Source organism: Melanerpes formicivorus, unplaced genomic scaffold, assembly GCF_026170545.1.
Source record: "Melanerpes formicivorus ecotype bairdi unplaced genomic scaffold, bMelFor1.0.p_v2 SCAF_19, whole genome shotgun sequence".
Classification (NCBI taxonomy): Eukaryota; Metazoa; Chordata; class Aves; order Piciformes; family Picidae; genus Melanerpes; species Melanerpes formicivorus.
The window spans coordinates 16,202,545-16,220,438 of record NW_027142371.1 but is presented as its reverse complement, the minus strand read 5'-3'; the positions used below and the strand labels follow the sequence as shown (position 1 = coordinate 16,220,438).

The following is a 17,894-nucleotide window of genomic DNA, read 5'->3' as shown; positions in this document are numbered from 1 at the left end:
TCATCAAATCCAACCACTAGGAGGGTCAAAGGCTGCTGTCAGGGTCAATGTACACAGAACAGAACAGGTCCCTATTTTCCCAGAGCAGGGTCACAGGAGGTATCTTCCCAGGCTTTGCATAGTTGCTGTGACTGTGTATTAATCTGAGCACCAGGATCCATTTTTTATTAGGTCTACTTAGCTCTAGAGAAGAGCAACCCAGCAGTAGAATAGAATAGAATAGAATAGAATAGAATAGAATAGAATAGAATAGAATAGAATAGAATAGAATAGAATAGAATAGTCCAGACCAGGTTGGAAGAGACCCTCAAGATCATCACATCCAACCTATCATCCAACACCACCTAATCAACTAAACCATGCAACCAAGCACCCTATCAAGTCTCCTCCTAAACACCTCCAATGAGGGCAACTCCACCACCTCCCTGGGCAGCACATTCCAATGGCAAATCACTCTTTCTATGAGGAACTTCTTCCTAACATCCAGCCTAAACCTCCTCTGGCACAGCTTGAGACTGTGTCCTCTTGTTCTGGTGCTGGTTGCCGGGAAGAAGAGACCAACCCCCCCCCCCCGGCTATAACCTCCCTTAAGGTAGTTGGAGAGAGCAAGAAGGTCTCCCCTGAGCCTCGTCTTCTGCAGGCTAAGCAACACCAGCTCCCTCAGCCTCTCCTCATAGGGCTTGCATTCCAAACCACTCAGCAACTTTGTTGCCCTTCTCTGGACACCTTCCAGCAAGTCAACATCTTTCCTTCTGAAAATCAGGGCCTGGGAGGACATCTGTGTGTTTGCTCCATTGGTGCAGAAAAAAGATGATGGTCCTGGTTTCCTAGAGCTTTGAGCATTGGATGGAAAAAACGGAGAGAAAAGAAATAAAGATGGATGAAGGCAGATATTTTGCTGTCCTGAGAGAGCCTTGAGAGCAGGTGGGAAGCTGCCTGAAGGGCTGTCCAGTTGCTGAAAGGTGCCAAAGGAAGCTGGCACAGCAACTCCTGACGTCTGCCTTCTCCAGGCAGGTGATGAAGACAAGCTGTTGCCTTGATTCCCACAGTATCTTTTCATTAAGCCATGGCAGATGGCAATGGAGGTCACTGCTTCCACACCATCACCCTTCCAGGTGAAAGGTGTAAGGGATTCCGAGATCTCAATTACCACACCTAGGCTCACCCAAACAGCATCCAGGATGAAGGGGGCTCAGAAAAGCTGCTCTCCTCATTTCAATTAATCCTCACCTTGGAAAGAGAATCTGGGATGTGAGCGTCCCTGATAAAAAAATGTATTGGTGTCTAACGTCCTGACAGAGAAGCAGCTGTGCTGAGAACAAGCCACAGACACCAGGAAAGTGGCGATTATGTCCTTGTGTAAATCAGACCAAAAAAAATCCCTTGGAAAAGACGGTTGATGTTAAGGATCCTCAGGGGAGGATCTACTGATCTGACTATTGACTGTGTTGTATTAAGAAGAGTGTGGCCAGTAGGCAGAGGAAGGTTCTCCTTCCCTCTCTACCCTAGTGAGACCACATCTGGAGTACTGGTCCAGATCTGGGCTCCCAGTTCAAGAGAGACAGGAAACTACTGGACAGAGTCCAGCAGAGGCTGGGAAATGCTGAGAGGACCGGAGCAGAATACAGAATTAGCCAGGCTGGAAAAGACCTCTGAGGTCATCAAGTCCAACCTATCACCCAACCAAGTGCAACCAAGTGCCTCATCCAGGCTCTTCCTAAACACTTCCAGTGATGGTGACTCCACCACCTCCCTGGGCAGCACATTCCAATGGCCAATCTCTCCTTCTGGGAAGAATTTCTTTCTAACATCCAGCCTGAACCTCCCCTGGCACAGCTCAAGACTGTGTCCTCCTGTTCTGGTGCTGGTTGCCTGGGAGAAGAGACCAACCCCCACCTGGCTACAACCTCCCTTCAGGTATTTGTAGACAGCAATAAGGTCTCCCCTGAGCCTCCTCTTCTCCAGGCTAAACAACCCCAGCTCGCTCAGCCTCTCCTCACAGGGCTGTGCTCCAAACCCCTCCCCAGCTTTGTTGCCCTTCTCTGGACACCTTCCAGCATCTCAACATCTTTCCTAAACAGAGAGGCCCAGCACTGGACACAGTACTCAAGGTGTGGCCTAACCAGTGATGAGTACAGCGGCAGAATTACTTCCCTGCTCCTGGTGGCCACATTATTCCTGATGCAGGCCAGGCTGCCATTGGCCTTCTTGGCCACCTGGGCACACTGCATTGCAGGAGGACTAGAGCATCTCTGTGAGGAGCAAAGGCTGAGAGCCCTGGGGCTGCTGAGCCTGGAGAAGAGCAGCCCCAGAGGGGATCTGAGCAATGCTCAGCAAGAGATAAAGGACCTGTGGGGGGCAAGAATCTGGGGCCAGACTCTTGTCAGTGGTGCCCAGTGCCAGAGCAAGGGTCAGTGGCCACAAACTGGAACCCAGGAGTTTCCACCTGAATGGGAGGAGAAAATTCTTTGCTGAGGATGCAGAGCCCTGGAGCAGGCTGCCCAGAGAGGTTGTGGGGTCTCCTTCTCTGGAGAGCTTCCAACCCCCCCCGGCCATTGTGCTCCTGGGCAAGCTGCTGTGGGTGCCCTGCTTTAGCAAGGGGGTTGGACTGGGTGATCTCCAGAGGTCCCTTCCATACCCACCATGCTGAGGTTCTGGGATTCCCTAGCAAGAAGATGAAACAAGATTCTGGCTCTTATCAAAGCTCAGACAAGCAAAGCAGAAGAAATTTATTCTGATTCAGAAAATCTCATGAACTTTAAGGTAATCCTGTGAGCGTGGAATGGGTACAGACTATCTGAATGGCAATTCTGCAGGGTGTTTATTCACCAGGTTTCCTTCTCCTCAAGCCCACTGGCCCACGAGCAGATGAGTCGGTTCTGCAAAGCACCACCCTGCAGCAGCACCCAAGCCTGTACCTTCTCTTTGAGATTTCTCCCCTTAAACGCCAATACACGCTGGGTTTGGGGCAGACATGATGACATCAGAAACACTTGGAAGGTGACAACTTCCAGAGTGCATAACTCCAAAGAAAAAAAAAAAAAGCAACACCAAGCCAGCTTCTTTTTAGTGGGGCTTTTCAATTTTTCTACAGAAGCTTGAAGACACTTCTGAAAAGTTCAAAATATTTGGGGTTTGGCACAATAACTCCTCCATCATTTTCATCACCATTTCTAAGTACCACAGTATTTTTATTTTTTCTTATGACCAGAAATGTCCTTTTTCCCTTCCCCCCTCCCTCCTTGTGTTCTGGAGACAGGGAATGGGACTTTTAAGACAAAAGTTTCCACTTAGTTGAAAACTCTGTCTACCAAAATTAATTCCAGTGATACAACCTACTGCAGCATGCACATCACACCGATGGCAACCCAGGAGGAGTGGGGACAAAGGGAATTCCACAAGCATAAGGACATTCAATCACAAATTATGTCCAAAAAGAAAGAAAGGCTCAGTTCTACTGACTTCAAAGCCAATGTTTTGTTAATGGAAAAGGGAATGCTACAGCTGGAGCACTGCTGCTCTCTAGGTCATTCGCCTTTTCTTAAGTGCTCGATGGGCTATTCCAAGGTTTTCCTGGAGGAAAAGAGATCACAATCTGGCCTTTGTTACCCAGTTTGTTCTCCAAGAGCTCCTACTTCAGGGCCCCTGGAGCAGATTCTTGGAAGAGCTCCATTTTGCACCCCGGCCAGAATGATCCCAGTTTCCTTATATTATTAGCACACAATGGAACAACGTCAGCTCCCTTAACCCCACACCAGCCAGGGAGAAAGGTTCCCCATCAAGGGAGAAAAGGCTGCTTCTCTTTTTGCATGGCCCTGGTGCTTGGAAAGTGGGAAAACGAATGGAAGGTGAAGGAGCAGAGAGTGGTCAGGATAAATTAGAGCGAGGTCAGACAAACACACTGTTCAGCTGAAATAAAGCCCTGGTTCTCCAGGGAGAGTTGAGTTGCTCTCAGCTTGGCTATTTGGCTTGGCTTTTGCCAAAATTCATTCTCAGTCTGACTGGGTTTGGTCAGAGGACACAAAGACATGGTTCCTGTGAGTCATTTGCAATCTCGGCCACCAGGATGGGAAACGCGGATGTGGGCTGCTGGAACAATGTGCAACGGGGGATGTCTGAAACGTGTACCCCAAGGTCCTCTTCCCTTGTGCTACTCGTGGGCTTATCCCACTCTGCTGCAGCAATACTGACTCCAGCTGCTCAGGAAAAAGAGAAGTATCTCATATAAAATTGCAACTTTTTGTAAGAGAAGCTCCACAAAGCTATCGGCCAGCACAGCAAACATTTGCCAGCACATTTTTGGTTTTTCACCAAAAGATTTTGGCCAAAACTTGGGAGAAAAAAAACCAGCAAAACACACACACACACACACAAAACCCCACCCCACAACAAACCAAACCCCAATTCAGAACTGTCTCTGGAAAGAAGATACTTTTCATGAAAATATTAATTTACTCAAATCCCCAGGTTTCTGCTGCAAGTCAGCTCCAGTGGAAAATGCTGACAAGCTCTGTTATTGGCACAGCTTTAATTTTCCTTTGTCTGGAAGAGACATGAAGAAGACAGCATCTGTCAAACGTAGCCTGTAGACTTCTTATTTAGCCTGGAGTATGGTTCAAGCACTTCAGGAAAGGTTCGAGCCAGCACGGTGCTAGGTGCTGTGCATATGCACAAGACAGTCCCTTCCCTGGAGGGATTATATTTGAAGCACAAACCATGAAGCAAAACAGCTGGGGAGAGCACAAGGTAGTTCTAGTGGGGGGGTGTGTGTGGGGGGGGGGTGGGTCCTGAGCAGCGTGATGAGCAGAGGGACACTGCTCTTCCCCTTGCACCTGCTCTTGCCTCCGATGCTTTGTGCTCAGCCATACTGCAGCTGCCTGAGCTCAAAGCTCCCTCAGGAGATGAAGCAGACTGCCTCAGCTCCAGAAGATGCTGCAGAGGAGGGGAGAGATGGGTCTTGCTCTCCCCGACCCTATTTGCAGTTCAAAATATCCCTGGAATGGAGAGGAAATAAACAAGAAAGGCATCTCCATAACCCTTAAAAAGAGCAGATGCTGCAGTCCTGCTTGTTCCTTAACTTAGCAGGACGATGCCCTATCACCTTCCCTCTCGCAGCCCACATGTGCTGATTCAATCTAGTTCACCTTTTTAAATCATGCCCTAGATCCTCTCTTGCTGTGCAATCCCACATGCCTGTCTGCCACCCTCCTCTCACCCCCTGCATACTCTCCACTGCTTTGCCCCTCCATCGACTCACACAACCACTTTAGTTATAGAAGAGTAGTTAGAGAGTGATCTGTGCTGGTTTCAAATAGTTTCCAGAACTAGTCATCCCCCTTCTGCAAAGAGATTAAAAAGGCATCACTGAGAAGGGAGGGAGAGAGAGGGAGAGCAGGAGAAAATAAATAAACCTACCTATGTAGTTACTTTTGGTTAGTCTTGAGATGTGGTCCCATCCCAGGGCACTGTGTTCTGCACTCATCTGAAGTATTAGTCACTTTTTCCATTAGAAGCTCTTATTCTAGGGGGATTTATAATGTATCTGTGAAATTGTCTCCAGGCTTTGCTTGGCATCTGAGTTCTCAATCCACAAACAGAATGTAAAGAAACTACAGTAGTTTGATTTATGGGGACAGGGCATGGGAAGGAAGAGAATTTTTCCATGCCTGGTGGAAATAAATTCAAGTAGTGCCTTCGGCGCACAATCAGGGCTCCAGCACACACACAGTTTGGTACAATCTCAGGTTGGCAGGGAGAAAAGGAGCAAATGAATGAATTTTTAATATATTCCTGAGACCCAGCTCTTGTTTGTGGTTTCTCACCATGGCCCACCCAGACCACAGTCCTGCTGGGTGTGACAATCTATCATACCACTCAGGCTCAGAACTCCCACCCTTGACAAGCCTTTTTCAACTCTAATTTCTACAACGGATGTTTCTTCACCTTCTGCAGAGGCTCCCTCACAGAGTCCTGGCTTTTTCCTGGGGAGGTTTCTGCCTCATTTCACAGAGTCATAGAATTCCCTGGTTGGAAGAGACCTTAAGATCAAGTCCAACCATAACCTAACATCTACCTAACCTTTGCACAACTCTTAGACCATGTCCCTAAGCTCCTGACCATCTTTTAAACACCTTATGTTTCTTACCATGCAACTGCCCAAAGGCTGGAAGGGACAAGCAAGGGCTGCCAGCATGCTGTAGGTAACATCAGCACCTCAATAATGTGTCTGTGCAAAGTGAGAGCTGGAAGGTGACAACACCCTTGGGATGCACAAACACTGGGTACAACCATCCCACCAGTTTGCTGACGGTCCTTCTCTGTGCCATGGGTGAGGACAAGCTCATTTGCAGTGTGGCTCTGACCTGGGCCAACATTCACCCAAACTTCTGGTGAAAGCAGAGGCGGATCAGGAAGAATGGAAGGATTAGTGACAGCAACACACACCAGGACTGGGGGCAGGGAGAGGCAGAACCTTCATGCTGCCTCCCTGCAGCACCAACTGGCAAAGCAAGAGCCTAACGTGGAGGTTGCAAGGAAACAATAACCTAAAATTGAAATATGGCAAATTATTTATTCAAACTACAGCCTTCCCTCCCCCCCTTGATTAGCAAACCACTGGGGAGACTCAGCCCTGATTTCCTTCAGACACACACAGCTCCATTCTCTCTGCGCCAGGAGCTCAGCCTGTGGGGGGCTGGGGACCTCGTTGTTATTCGCATTGTGTAGCGGCTCCCTGATTTCTCACATCGGTCTGCAATCCGCCTGGATCACAAACTTCTTCTGTGGGATTACCCACTGCAATGATGGATATGTTTGTTTTCTGCCTTGATTTTCCAGGGAAACATTTAGGCTGTGGCAGGCAAACACTTCCCCACATGCTCACTCAATTACTTGCACCTAATAAAACAATTTCTATGAACCCACTGAAGCTGGAATTTCTAATTTAATTGGGGGTTTTGAGGAGCTTGTTTCGTGCTTCCACTGGAGCTCAGAAATCCTACCCTTGACAAGCCTTTTTCAACCTTAAATACTACACGGGATGTCTCTTTACCCTCTGCAGAGGCTCCTTCACAGAGCCCTGGCTTCTTTTTTTTTTTTGGGGGGGGGCTCTTCCTCGTTTCACAGAATCACTTGATTGGAAGAGACCTTAAGATCATCGAGTCCAGCCATAACCTAACATCTCCCTAACACAAGCCTTAGGCCACGTCCCTAGGCTTTTTATAAAGCTTCCCTTTTCCAAAAAGCCCCAACAAAGCCTTGAGGAACAGACATTAAAACACCTAAAAAAACATAGTGCTGCATAAATGAAGTGGAAAATCCCAGTGCTGAAATCCTTTCCCCATCCAAGTCAGAAGCAAAGCATCTCCTGACTAGAGAGGAACAAGAATTTCACCCCTGGGACTTTGGGAATGAGAGACATGGTGCTTGGCGACACTCAGGGAAGACTGTGAAGGGTTCAAAGTATCACATGAAGCATCACAGAGACATGAGAATAACAAAGGAAGTTCACATCATTATAATTTATTGATGATCTTGGCCTGATGGCTTGTTTTGTCTTAGCAGAACCCACCCTGAGCAGCAGTGAATCCTGCATGTCACTCGACCCTACCCATGTGGAAATGATGTGACAAAGTTTGCTTGAAAACAGAACAAATCAAATTGGAAAAAAAAAAAAAAAAAAAAAAAAAAAAAAAAAAAAAAAAGAAAAAGAAAGGCAGCACCAGGCTGGGTCTCCCTCTCATCCCAGCACTTGCTGGGAACCAGCCAGAATCTCCTGACCTCACCCCCACCGGAGCACAGCTCCAGGAATTCCCTCACCATAGCTCACATTTTTCCAGCTCTACCAATTCACCCAGCAAGTGCCATGGGAATCCAAACTTGCTTAAGAATGAGCCAAAATGATTCTTTTCTTCAAGGGGGAGGGTCTTAGAGAAAATAAAATGCTGGGGTTCTTTGTCGCTGTATCTTGGATACAAGAAAACTCCCACGCTTGTCAGAAACGAGAACAGCACCGGCAGTTCAGGGCTTTTTCTCTTTCCTATTCTTTCTTTTCCTTTCTCCAGTGTGTGCTTTAAAGAAGGACGACATAGCTATGGATTTAGGAGACAGTGAGTGTGGAGGTGCCAGTTTCTAATGTAACACAGGGTACAGCTTCTCTCTTCTGTGATCAAGGATGAAAAATCAAAAGAAATAATCTGGGAAACTAAACACAGTCCCCAAATATTCAGCTTGCTCATAAATATTCCCAGCAAGAGGCTTTGTGCCAGAAACACCCCCGACTTCCACACGGATTTTGGTGAGCTGCGAATTAAATCTTCTACTTGCATGGTGCCAGAGTTACTGGGCTGTGTCCCCACTCTCTTTCCCTCCAGTTTCACGCTGATGGTTTACATCTAATAAAAACTAGCAGGTTACTTCTAAGGAGAGGTTCTCTCCCACCTTCAATGAGGTCCCCACGCATCGTCCCTTTGCAGAAACCACTGCCGGCACAGCGAGTAACTCCAATACAAAGAGTTTTCACCAGACTCACCCCTTGGCACTAGCCTCCTACCTAAGTTAGCAGCAAGCCTGCCTTTTCCTGCACTCCAAAATAAAGCAAATTTGGGGAAAGTAAATGAAATTAAACCAGCTAGACTGTGTAATTTCCTTTTTAAGGCTCCAGAAGCCCTGCACCCCATTAGCTATTGACAAGAAGGGGACCCTCCTGATCCAGGCTGGATGAACAGACACTCAAGGAACAACCAGACTTTTGTTTATCGTGTTCTCAATGGACGCAGATGTCATGAGGGACCCGTCCCCAGCAGGGACCCCACTTTCTACACACCGGGAAGTTTATCCCTCAATAAATAGGTTTCTCAGCACATTCTATCCAAACACTTAATTCCGAATAGGTTTGATATAATTTCTGTCAAAGCAGAATGGGATATGGGCGAGCAGAGTGGAGATAAACGCGAGGGGAGTGGGGAACAAGGAATAGGGAGTGGGGAATAAGGGTGAGCAGAGGAAGGGATACGGGCGAGCCTCTTCTTGTAGATGGACATGAAGGAGGCTGAAGGTATCGGTGGGTTTCGGCACGAATGAAGTTTGGTTTGGTTTGTGGCGCCGCCACCGAGCCCTTCGGGACTCTTGTCACCGAGCGATCGCTATGTTTTTTTCAGTAGCATTTAAAAAATATAAAGGTAGGAATCGAGAACTACTTCCCCAGGGCCCCAAGGCGCTTCTCCGAGTTTTAGCCATCCCTAAATCCCCCCGCACAACAAAGTGCAGCCTAACAAGCGCACCACCTTCCTCCTCTTCAAGTTCATCTCGGTGCCACCGGAGCCTTCACCAGCACCGAGGCTCTGGAGGGGGAGAGGGTAGTTCCGAACCCTTTAATTCTTCACCATCCTGTTCCCCGTCCCAAACCGCGTAGCGGCTTCACTTACCAGCTGTAGAGTGCAGAGGAAGATGAGGGTGCAGCGCCCGGTGCAGCATCCCATGGTCCCCGGGCAGCGGGGGCAGGGGCAGCCCGGCCCGCAGCTTCCGCCACCGGGATCGGGCAGGGACGAAAAGAAGGAGGGACGAAGAGGAGGAACAGAGGGAATGACGGAGGGAGGGAGGTCGTGGCGGCTGCCAGAGCCCCTCTGGGAGCCGAGGAGGAGGTAAGTGGGGCCACAACTTAAAAGGGCAACGCTCTGGTGCCGGCTGATGCCCCGAATGCGGGGCGGGCGCTCGGCTGCCGCCGGAATTCATACCCCACCTCCGAAAGAAGGAGGGGTGGGATGATGCGCGTCCCCGGGTGGAGCCCTGCCCCGGGGGGCTGAGTCAGGCAGCGCAGCCAGTATCACAGTATCACAGTATAACTAAGGTTGGAAGAGACCTCGAGGATCATCGAGTCCAACCTATCAACACAGACCCCACGACTAGACCATGGCACCAAGTGCCATGTCCAATCCCTTCTTGAACGCCTCCAGGGACGGTGACTCCACCACCCCCCTGGGCAGCACATTGACTCGCTTGGTGAAGAACTTTCTCCTCACCTCGAGTCTAAACCTCCCCTGGTGCAGCTTGAGACTGTGTCCCCTTGTTCTGGTGCTGGTTGCCTGGGAGAAGAGACCAACCCCTTCCCGGCTACAACCACCTTTCAGGTAGTTGTAGAGGGCAATGAGGTCACCCCTGAGCCTCCTCTTCTCCAGGCTGAACAACCCCAGCTCCCTCAGCCTCTCCTCATAGGGCCTGTGTTCAAGGCCTTCCACCAGCCTTGATGCCCTTCTCTGGACACCTTCAAGTGTTTTGATGTCCTTCTTCTGAGGGGCCCAGAACTGGACACAGTACTCAAGGTGCAGCCTAACCAAAGCAGAGTACAGGGGCACAATGACCTCCCTGCTCCTGCTGGCCACACTATTCCTAATGCAGGCCAGGATGCCATTGGCCCTCCTGGCCACCTGGGCACACTGCTGGCTCATATTCAGGTGGCTGTCGATCAGCACCCCCAGGTCTCTCTCTCTTTGGGAGCTCTCAGCCACTCTGACCCCAGCCTGTAGCTCTGCATGGGATTGCTGTAGCCAAAGTGCAGCACTCGGCACTTGGACTTGTTGAATGCCATCCCATTGGATTCTGCCCATCTGTCCAGTCTGTCGAGGTCCCTCTGCAGAGCCTTTCTGCCCTCTAACTGACTAACATCTGCTCCTAACTTGGTGTCATCTGCAAACTTGCTGATGACTGACTCTACCCCTTCATCCAGATCATCAATGAAGATGTTGAAGAGGACAGGGCCCAGCACTGATCCCTGGGGGACGCCACTGGTGACTGGCCGCCAGCTGGATGTGGCACCGTTCACTAGCACTCTCTGGGCTCGGCCCTCCAGCCAGTTCCTAACCCAGCACAGAGTGTTGTGGTCCAAGCCACGAGCTGACAGCTTAGACAGCAGTTTGCTGTGGGGGACGGTGTCAAAGGCCTTGCTGAAGTCCAGGTAGACCACATCCACAGGCCTCCCCATGTCCACCAGATGGGTCACCTGATCATAGAAGGAGATCAGGTTGGAGAGGCAGGACCTGCCCTTCCTAAATACATGTTGGCTGGACCTGAGCCCTTGGCCATTCTTCAGGTGCGCAGTGATTGCCTCCAGGATAATCTGCTCCATCACTTTCCCTGGCACTGAGGTCAGGCTGACTGGCCTGTAGTTTCCAGGTTCCTCCATCTGACCCTTCTTGTGGATGGGGACCACGTTGGCCAGTTTCCAGTCACCTGGGACCTCTCCAGTGAGCCAGGACTGGAGGAAAATGATGGAGAGTGGCTTGGCCAGCTCATCTGCCAGCTCTCTCAGCACCCTAGGATGGATCCCATCCGGTCCCATGGACTTGTGAGTGTCCAAGTGGCTCAGCAGGTCCCAAAATAATTCCTCATGGATTACCAGGGCACTACACTGCTCCCCGACCCCATTGCCCAGCTCAGGAGGCCACTTGTCCTGAACTCCTTCTGCCTTGCTGTTAAACATTGAGGCAAAGAAGGTGTTCAGGACCTCAGCCTTTTCCTCGTCTTCAGTCACCGTGTTCCACTCCAGGTCCAATAAGGAGTGGAGGTTCTTCCTGCCCTTCTTCTTATTGTTAATATATTTGTAAAAATGCTTTTTATTGTCTTTGACAGAGGTGGCCAGCTTCAGTTCCAACTGGGCTTTTGCCTCCCTAATTTTATTCCTACATAATCTAACAACTTCCTTGAACATACCCTCAGCTGGGGCAGCTCCTTTTCCCCTGGAGCACCTGAAGGCTTAATTCATGAAGTAAAAGCAAGCTGTCACAGCTGACACCCCAGCATCTCAGCTTATGCAATCTGAGTCCCTGGCATGACTGCAGCCACATTTCCAGCTGCAATTTCCCTCTCAGTGTGACCAAGAAGTAATTCAATGCAGCTGCCAAGGTTCCTGGGTATTGATAACAAGTGATTATTCAAGGTTTCTATGCAACAGTTGCATTTCTCAATTGATATGACACAAAAAGAGCCTGAAGGATGAGAGCAGCCTTCAATTTTGGGCAGTGGCTTAGGGTACTCTCCTTTAGACAATGTTCTTCCTCATTTGCTTAGGAATCATTCTTTTTTTCCCTCTCTAATGGTTAAGAACTTCCCCACACTAAATTAACAAGACTCGTGTGATGAGAAAAAAATAAATAACAAGTTTATTTTGGTGTCTTTTGAAGGACATCTACAGCAGTGTGTGTATTAAGTGTAGGGTGCCAGGAGCTGGTGCATGTAAGCATTTCCTCAAGGTAGATGGTATGAAACATGCAGTCAGAAGCTGTTTGGACACATGCACACATAAAACAGAGTTTGTTTTTGCCATATTTCCACTGATAATCTTTTCAGTCCCAGCCAGTGAGAGCTAATGTGTATCAAGAAGTCAGCAATGTCAGGTGCCACCAGGCTGAAGGAGCATTTGTGACACACATTTGCTTTAGAAAGAATTCATTGCCTTGGAAATATGGCACTTGAACCAGACTCCCAAAGTTCATTCTCAATATTCAGAGTAGACACAGCCAGCCAGCAGCACTTCTATCCTTTTTCACCCTGCACAGAATGTGGGGTTCAGCAAGGCCAAGTGCAAGGTCCTATACCTGGGTCAGGGCAGTCCTCAGTATCAGCACACGCTGTGGTATGAAGAGATCACAGGAGCACAAGATGCTAGGGGTTGAAAGGGACCTCTGGAGATCTTCAGAGAGACAAGTCTCTTGCGATGGAGAGACAAGTCCTGCAGAGGAGAACTTGGGGGTGCTAGGGGGTGAAAAGCTGGACATGAGCTGATGGCATGCCTCCCAGTCCAGAGCCAACCATGTCCTGTGCTGATCCCCAGCAGCGTGGGCAGCAGGGGCAGGGAGGGGATTCTGCCCCTCTGCTCTGCTGAGACCCTCCCTGCAGTGCTGGGGCAGCTCTGGAGTCCTCAGTGCAGCACAGACAGAGACCTGTTGGAGCAGGGCCAGAGGAGGCCACAGCGGTGCTGGGAGGGCTGGAAGCCCTCTGCTGTGAGGCCAGGCTGAGAGAGATGGGCTTGCTCAGCCCAGAGAAGAGAAGGCTCTGGGGAAATTTTCTGGTGGCCTTTCAGTGCTGAAAGAGGCCAAGCAAAAACCTGGGGACAGACTTCTGAGCTAGGCCTGTTGTGACAGGACCAGGTATGATTATTTGAACTGCAAGACAGATATTTATACTAATTAGGAAGAAATGTTTGACCCTGAGCGTGGTGAGACCCTGGCCCAGGTTGTCCATAGAAATGGTAGATTCCCTATCCCTGGAACTGTTCCAGGTCAGGTTGTTTAGGACTCTGAGCAACCTGCTGTAGTTGCAGATGTCCCTGCTCAATATTTAAGATGCTGCCTTGTATGAAGACTTTCCAAATGGTGTCTCATCCCCAAAATGACAGAACTGTGCAGCTCAGATGGGGGTCTCTAAATGCAACTATCCGCTTAAGCTTTTCTTCAGCTGTAGCTTGGAAGGCTGTCGTAGTAACCTCATGGACAGTAGAAAAGCAGGCATTAAACTGGACTCCCAGCTGCACAGAGGAGTGGGGTAAGCTCAAATCAGAAGTGAATTTCCTATAAATACACAGTGGAAGGCTGGGGGTTGATTACTTTCCTGAGTAATCAGGCATGGTATGGTATGAGAGGCAGGACTCCTTGGTTTAGCTGCTGGACTAAACTCCTGCCTAAACTCTAGCTTCTCCTGTCTGACCACCAGTAGGGCTGGACTGATAAGGAGATGGAGTTACAGATTTTGCCAGTATCAAGTTAACTGAAGAAATGCATCAGAAAAGTCCTTAGAGATGGGTTTCTCACCTGAAAAGGAAAGACAAAGTAATGTTCCCTTGGACAATGAGAGGGCAGTGAGTATTTTAAATGCATGTGACATTCCAGAACCTAATGGCAGCATTCGTAGGTGAGGTTGCTATGCTGTGGCTGCTAAATGCAGTGAATATCAACACTCCTAAATGTTAATATGAAATGGATCTTATTTGTTCATCATGATAAATAAGAATAAAACAATAAACATATACTAACTACTGGGCCGATGTTTCACCCCATGGCAGAAATATTTCACATCATGTTACCTAGGAATGAGATTCTGTCAAGATTTACAAAACCAAGACTGCCCCTGAAATCACTCTTGAGGTTGCAAGCCTATTAAGTTAAAAATGAGATGGAGTCTTTGGTGGCTCAGGTGACAACTTGCTTACAGGTCATGAAGTGTTGCTATTCAGAGCAAAACAACACACAGAAGCACAAAAAAATTAAACCCTCCAAGGGAAGGGTGTTATCACATTCCCATCAATTAACCAGACTACTCAGGGAGCTAAAAGGGCTGAGCTTGGGGTTTTATTATTATTTACACATAGTTACATAAGTCAGAAGTAATGACAGAGAAGAACTGGAGCAGTGACATTTATCACACAAACAGGACTATTCCTTGCTCCCCACTCTTCAGATTTATTGCACAGATTTATCTAACAAGGATGTCTACGTTTCATTTTTGTTCCCCCTTCAAATTAAGCATTGTGATGCCCTGCACATTACCCTGATATAGTGGCTCACCTCAGTTTTTTGGGGAAGAAAAAGGTAGTAAAAATCTACAGCAGCTGCTCCTGTTCCTCTCCTCTGCCCTAGGGAGCTCACACCTGGAATACTGTGTCCAATTTGGGGCTCCCCAGTTCAAGAGAGACAGGGATCTGCTGGAGAGAGTCCAACAAAGAACTATGAGGATGACCCAGGATTTGAACATCTCTCCTATGAAGAAAGATTGAGAGACCTGGGGCTGTTTATTCTTGAGAAGGCTGAGAAGGGATCTGATCAATGTCTATAAATATATGAGGGGTGGGTGTCAAGATGAAGGTGACAGGCTCTTCTCAGTGGTGCCCAGTGATAGGACAAGGGACAATGAGTGTAAGCCAGAACACAGAAGGTTCCACTTCAGCATGAGGAGAAACCTCTTTGGAGTGTGGGTGATGGAGCCCTGGAGCAGACTGCCCTGAGAGGTGGAGTCTCCTCTGGAGAATTTCAAAAGCTGCCTGGAAGTATTCCTGTGTGACCTGCTCTAAATGACCCTGCTCTGGCAGAGGGGTTGGACTTGATGGTCTCTAGAGGCCCCTTCTAACCCCTAACATTCTGTGGTTATGTGATTCTTAGTCCATGAGAATGTTGCTACTACTGAGGATTGTATTCAGCCCCCTTGTTAATAAGAAAAGTTAAAATAAGGGTTTATTGTTTTTTCTTATTCCTTTAGTGTTTAAAGAGTCATCAGGAACTCCTCCAAGCCTCATGCTCATGCTGTCACTTGTTCCAGAAGAGCATTTCTCAGGTACTTATGAGCAATTTAAAGTGAGCTGTAGTGCCACTTCATTTCTGTCACGGGCTGCAATATTTCCTAGCCAAAATCAAGCCTTATTAATAGATTAGAAAGGGTTTGGGAAATCTGTAAAAGAGGAATAAGGGAAAATGAATGCTCTTTGATTTAAATCTGGTTCCAGAGACCTTTTTTTACCTAAGAAACTTCAAAGCCATCATTCAAAACCATTAACTTACAGGCAAAACTGCACACTAGGTAGGTTATCTTAATAAGCTTTCACTTGCTATTAGTCTTCCTCACTGCAATTACGACACAGAATTAAGGAACTCTTTGCAGAATTGGGCTCTAGTTGTCTTCTGTGCTCTCAAATCAACAACCCTTCACATGTTTGAATATTAGCCTTTGTACAATTACTTCTATCTGAAAAATCTCAGCCTGGAAAATGGCTCCAAATGCTATGCCTGCCTTAGGTTTGATTATTTTAATCCTGTGATTTGTTCCTTATCATCACATTTTATATGTGCTTGGCAGTGGGCATAACAATTGTAACAATGGCAATTATGCTAAAAATATTTGTCATTTAATTCCAAGCACAAATCAGTTCATAACTGGAGAAAAGGAAGAAGTAAGGAATACAATGCAGGATGCCTTTGTAAGTGTTTCTCATTGGCATCATCTATCATCTTAGAATAGATGCCTGCCCCACATTGCAGAGATGAGAAGACAGCTATGCACCCATCCCAAATTCTGGGAAGGGAGCAAACTGGACTTGCCAGGGAATGGCATGTATTTATTTGCTTGCTAAGAAAGGCAAATGTTTGTGGCTTCTCTTCATTCCTTCTGAAAACCAGATAGTCCCACCCTGAAGCCTTTGCTCATGTAGGTAAGTCTTTGCTGCTCACTGTACAGCAGAGGTTAAAGATGACTCCTGGCTCAGGGCAAATTATCACAGAACCATAGAATGCCAGGTTGGAAGGGACCCCAAGAATCATCTGGCCCAACCTTTCTAGATGATAGTCTATTCAAACAGAGGTGGCCCAGCACCCTGTCAAGTTGAGTCTTAAAACTGTCCATTATAGGGGACTCCACTGCTTCCCTTGGGAGACGATTCCAATGTCTGACTGTTCTCATGGTGAAAAATTTTCTTCTAGAGTCCAATTGGAATCAGCCCAGGGTAACTTCTACCCGTTGCCCTTTGTCTGATCCATGGGACTCCTTATAAAAACAGAGTCTCTATTTGCCTGCTAGCCACCTTTTATTATATTATGAGTATAGTGAAAACAGAAGCTCTATCTTGTGCTTCTATGGTCACAGCAGTTCTGATCCCAGAAGGACAAAGCTGTACCTGCAAGAGTTTGCTACCCAGGTGAAGTGTGAACATGTGGCTTTGGTAAATGAAGACCATGGAAGGCATTAATCTCCTGGCCCTGCATCATAAGGGATGGAAAATGTTGCCCAACACTGCTCCCCTGAGGCTGCAAGCACATGGACTGAATGCAATGTGTGTCTCTGCAGACCTGCTGCAGACCCATCACCCACACCGAATTACATGGAGAAAAATCAGATTAATATTCTCATTAGCCCCCATAATACAGCACCTACATAACGGGTGCTCATTGCCCATTAGTTCATGTTTACCAGAAAATAACGGTGCTTATCAGAAGAAGATCGCCTTCTCCTTAACTGGAAGAGCAAATTATTTAAGCCGAGTTTGCTTTGTATTTCATACCCCTCCCACCATCCTTCAGCACACACCTTTAAGGGCCCATTATCGTCTCCTTGATGCAAGGGGGTTATGTATGAAGCTGCTGCAGCCCAGGATCTGATTGGCTTTGCGGGCTGCAAGTGCACATTGAGTGCTCCTGTTGAGCTTCTTGTCCACCAGCACCCCCAAGTCTCTCTCCTCAGGGCTGCTTTCCAGCCAGTCACTGCCCAGCCTGGATTTGTGCCTGGGATTGCCTCCACCCAGATGCAGGACCCTGCCCTTGCTCTTGTCGAACCTCATGAGGTTGGCTTGTGCCCACCTCTCCAGCCTGTCCAGGTCCCTCTGGATGACCTCCCTTCCCTCCAGCGTGTCTGCTGCACCACACAGCTTGGTGTCATCAGCAAACTTGCTGAGGGTGCACTCAATGCCACTGTCCATGTCACCCACAAAGATGTTGAACAAGCCTGGTCCCAGGACTGATCCCTGAGGGACTCCGCTTGTCACTGGCCTCCACTGGGACATGGAGCCATTGACAGCCACTCTTTGGGTGCGGCCATCAAGCCAGTTCCTTATCCATCTAGTGGTCCACCCATCAAACCCATGTGTCACCAGCCTGGAGACCAGGATGTGGTGCGGGACAGTGTCGAAGGCTTTGCTCAGGTCCAGGTAAATGACATCAGTTGCTCGTCCCTCAGCTATTAGTTTTGTCACCTGCTCATAGAAGGCCACCAGGTTGGTCAGGCAGGATTTGCCCTTGACAAAGCCATGCTGACTGTTCCCAGTCACCTCTTCACTATTCTTCTGAGTCAGTAGTGACTCCAGGAGGATCTGCTCCATGGCCTTTCCGGGCACAGAGGTGAGACTGACTGGCCTGGAGTTTCCT

At 48.3% G+C, this 17,894-nt stretch overlaps 1 protein-coding gene across 5 annotated transcripts in view; it reads right to left on the bottom strand.

Moving 5' to 3' along the window:
• The window catches only part of NKAIN4 (sodium/potassium transporting ATPase interacting 4), a 60,616-nt gene extending 50,903 nt beyond the window's left edge, over positions 1-9,713 (bottom strand). For all 5 annotated transcript variants that reach the window (XR_010988783.1, XR_010988784.1, XM_068150373.1 and 2 more), the window contains exon 1: positions 9,426-9,713. Coding sequence is in view for 3 of the 5 variants with exons in the window: in XM_068150373.1 (XP_068006474.1) it covers positions 9,426-9,479 (54 nt within the window). In the remaining 2 variants the exon portion in view is untranslated. The remainder of the gene's footprint in view (positions 1-9,425) is intronic.
• Positions 9,714-17,894: the final 8,181 nt, after the last annotated feature.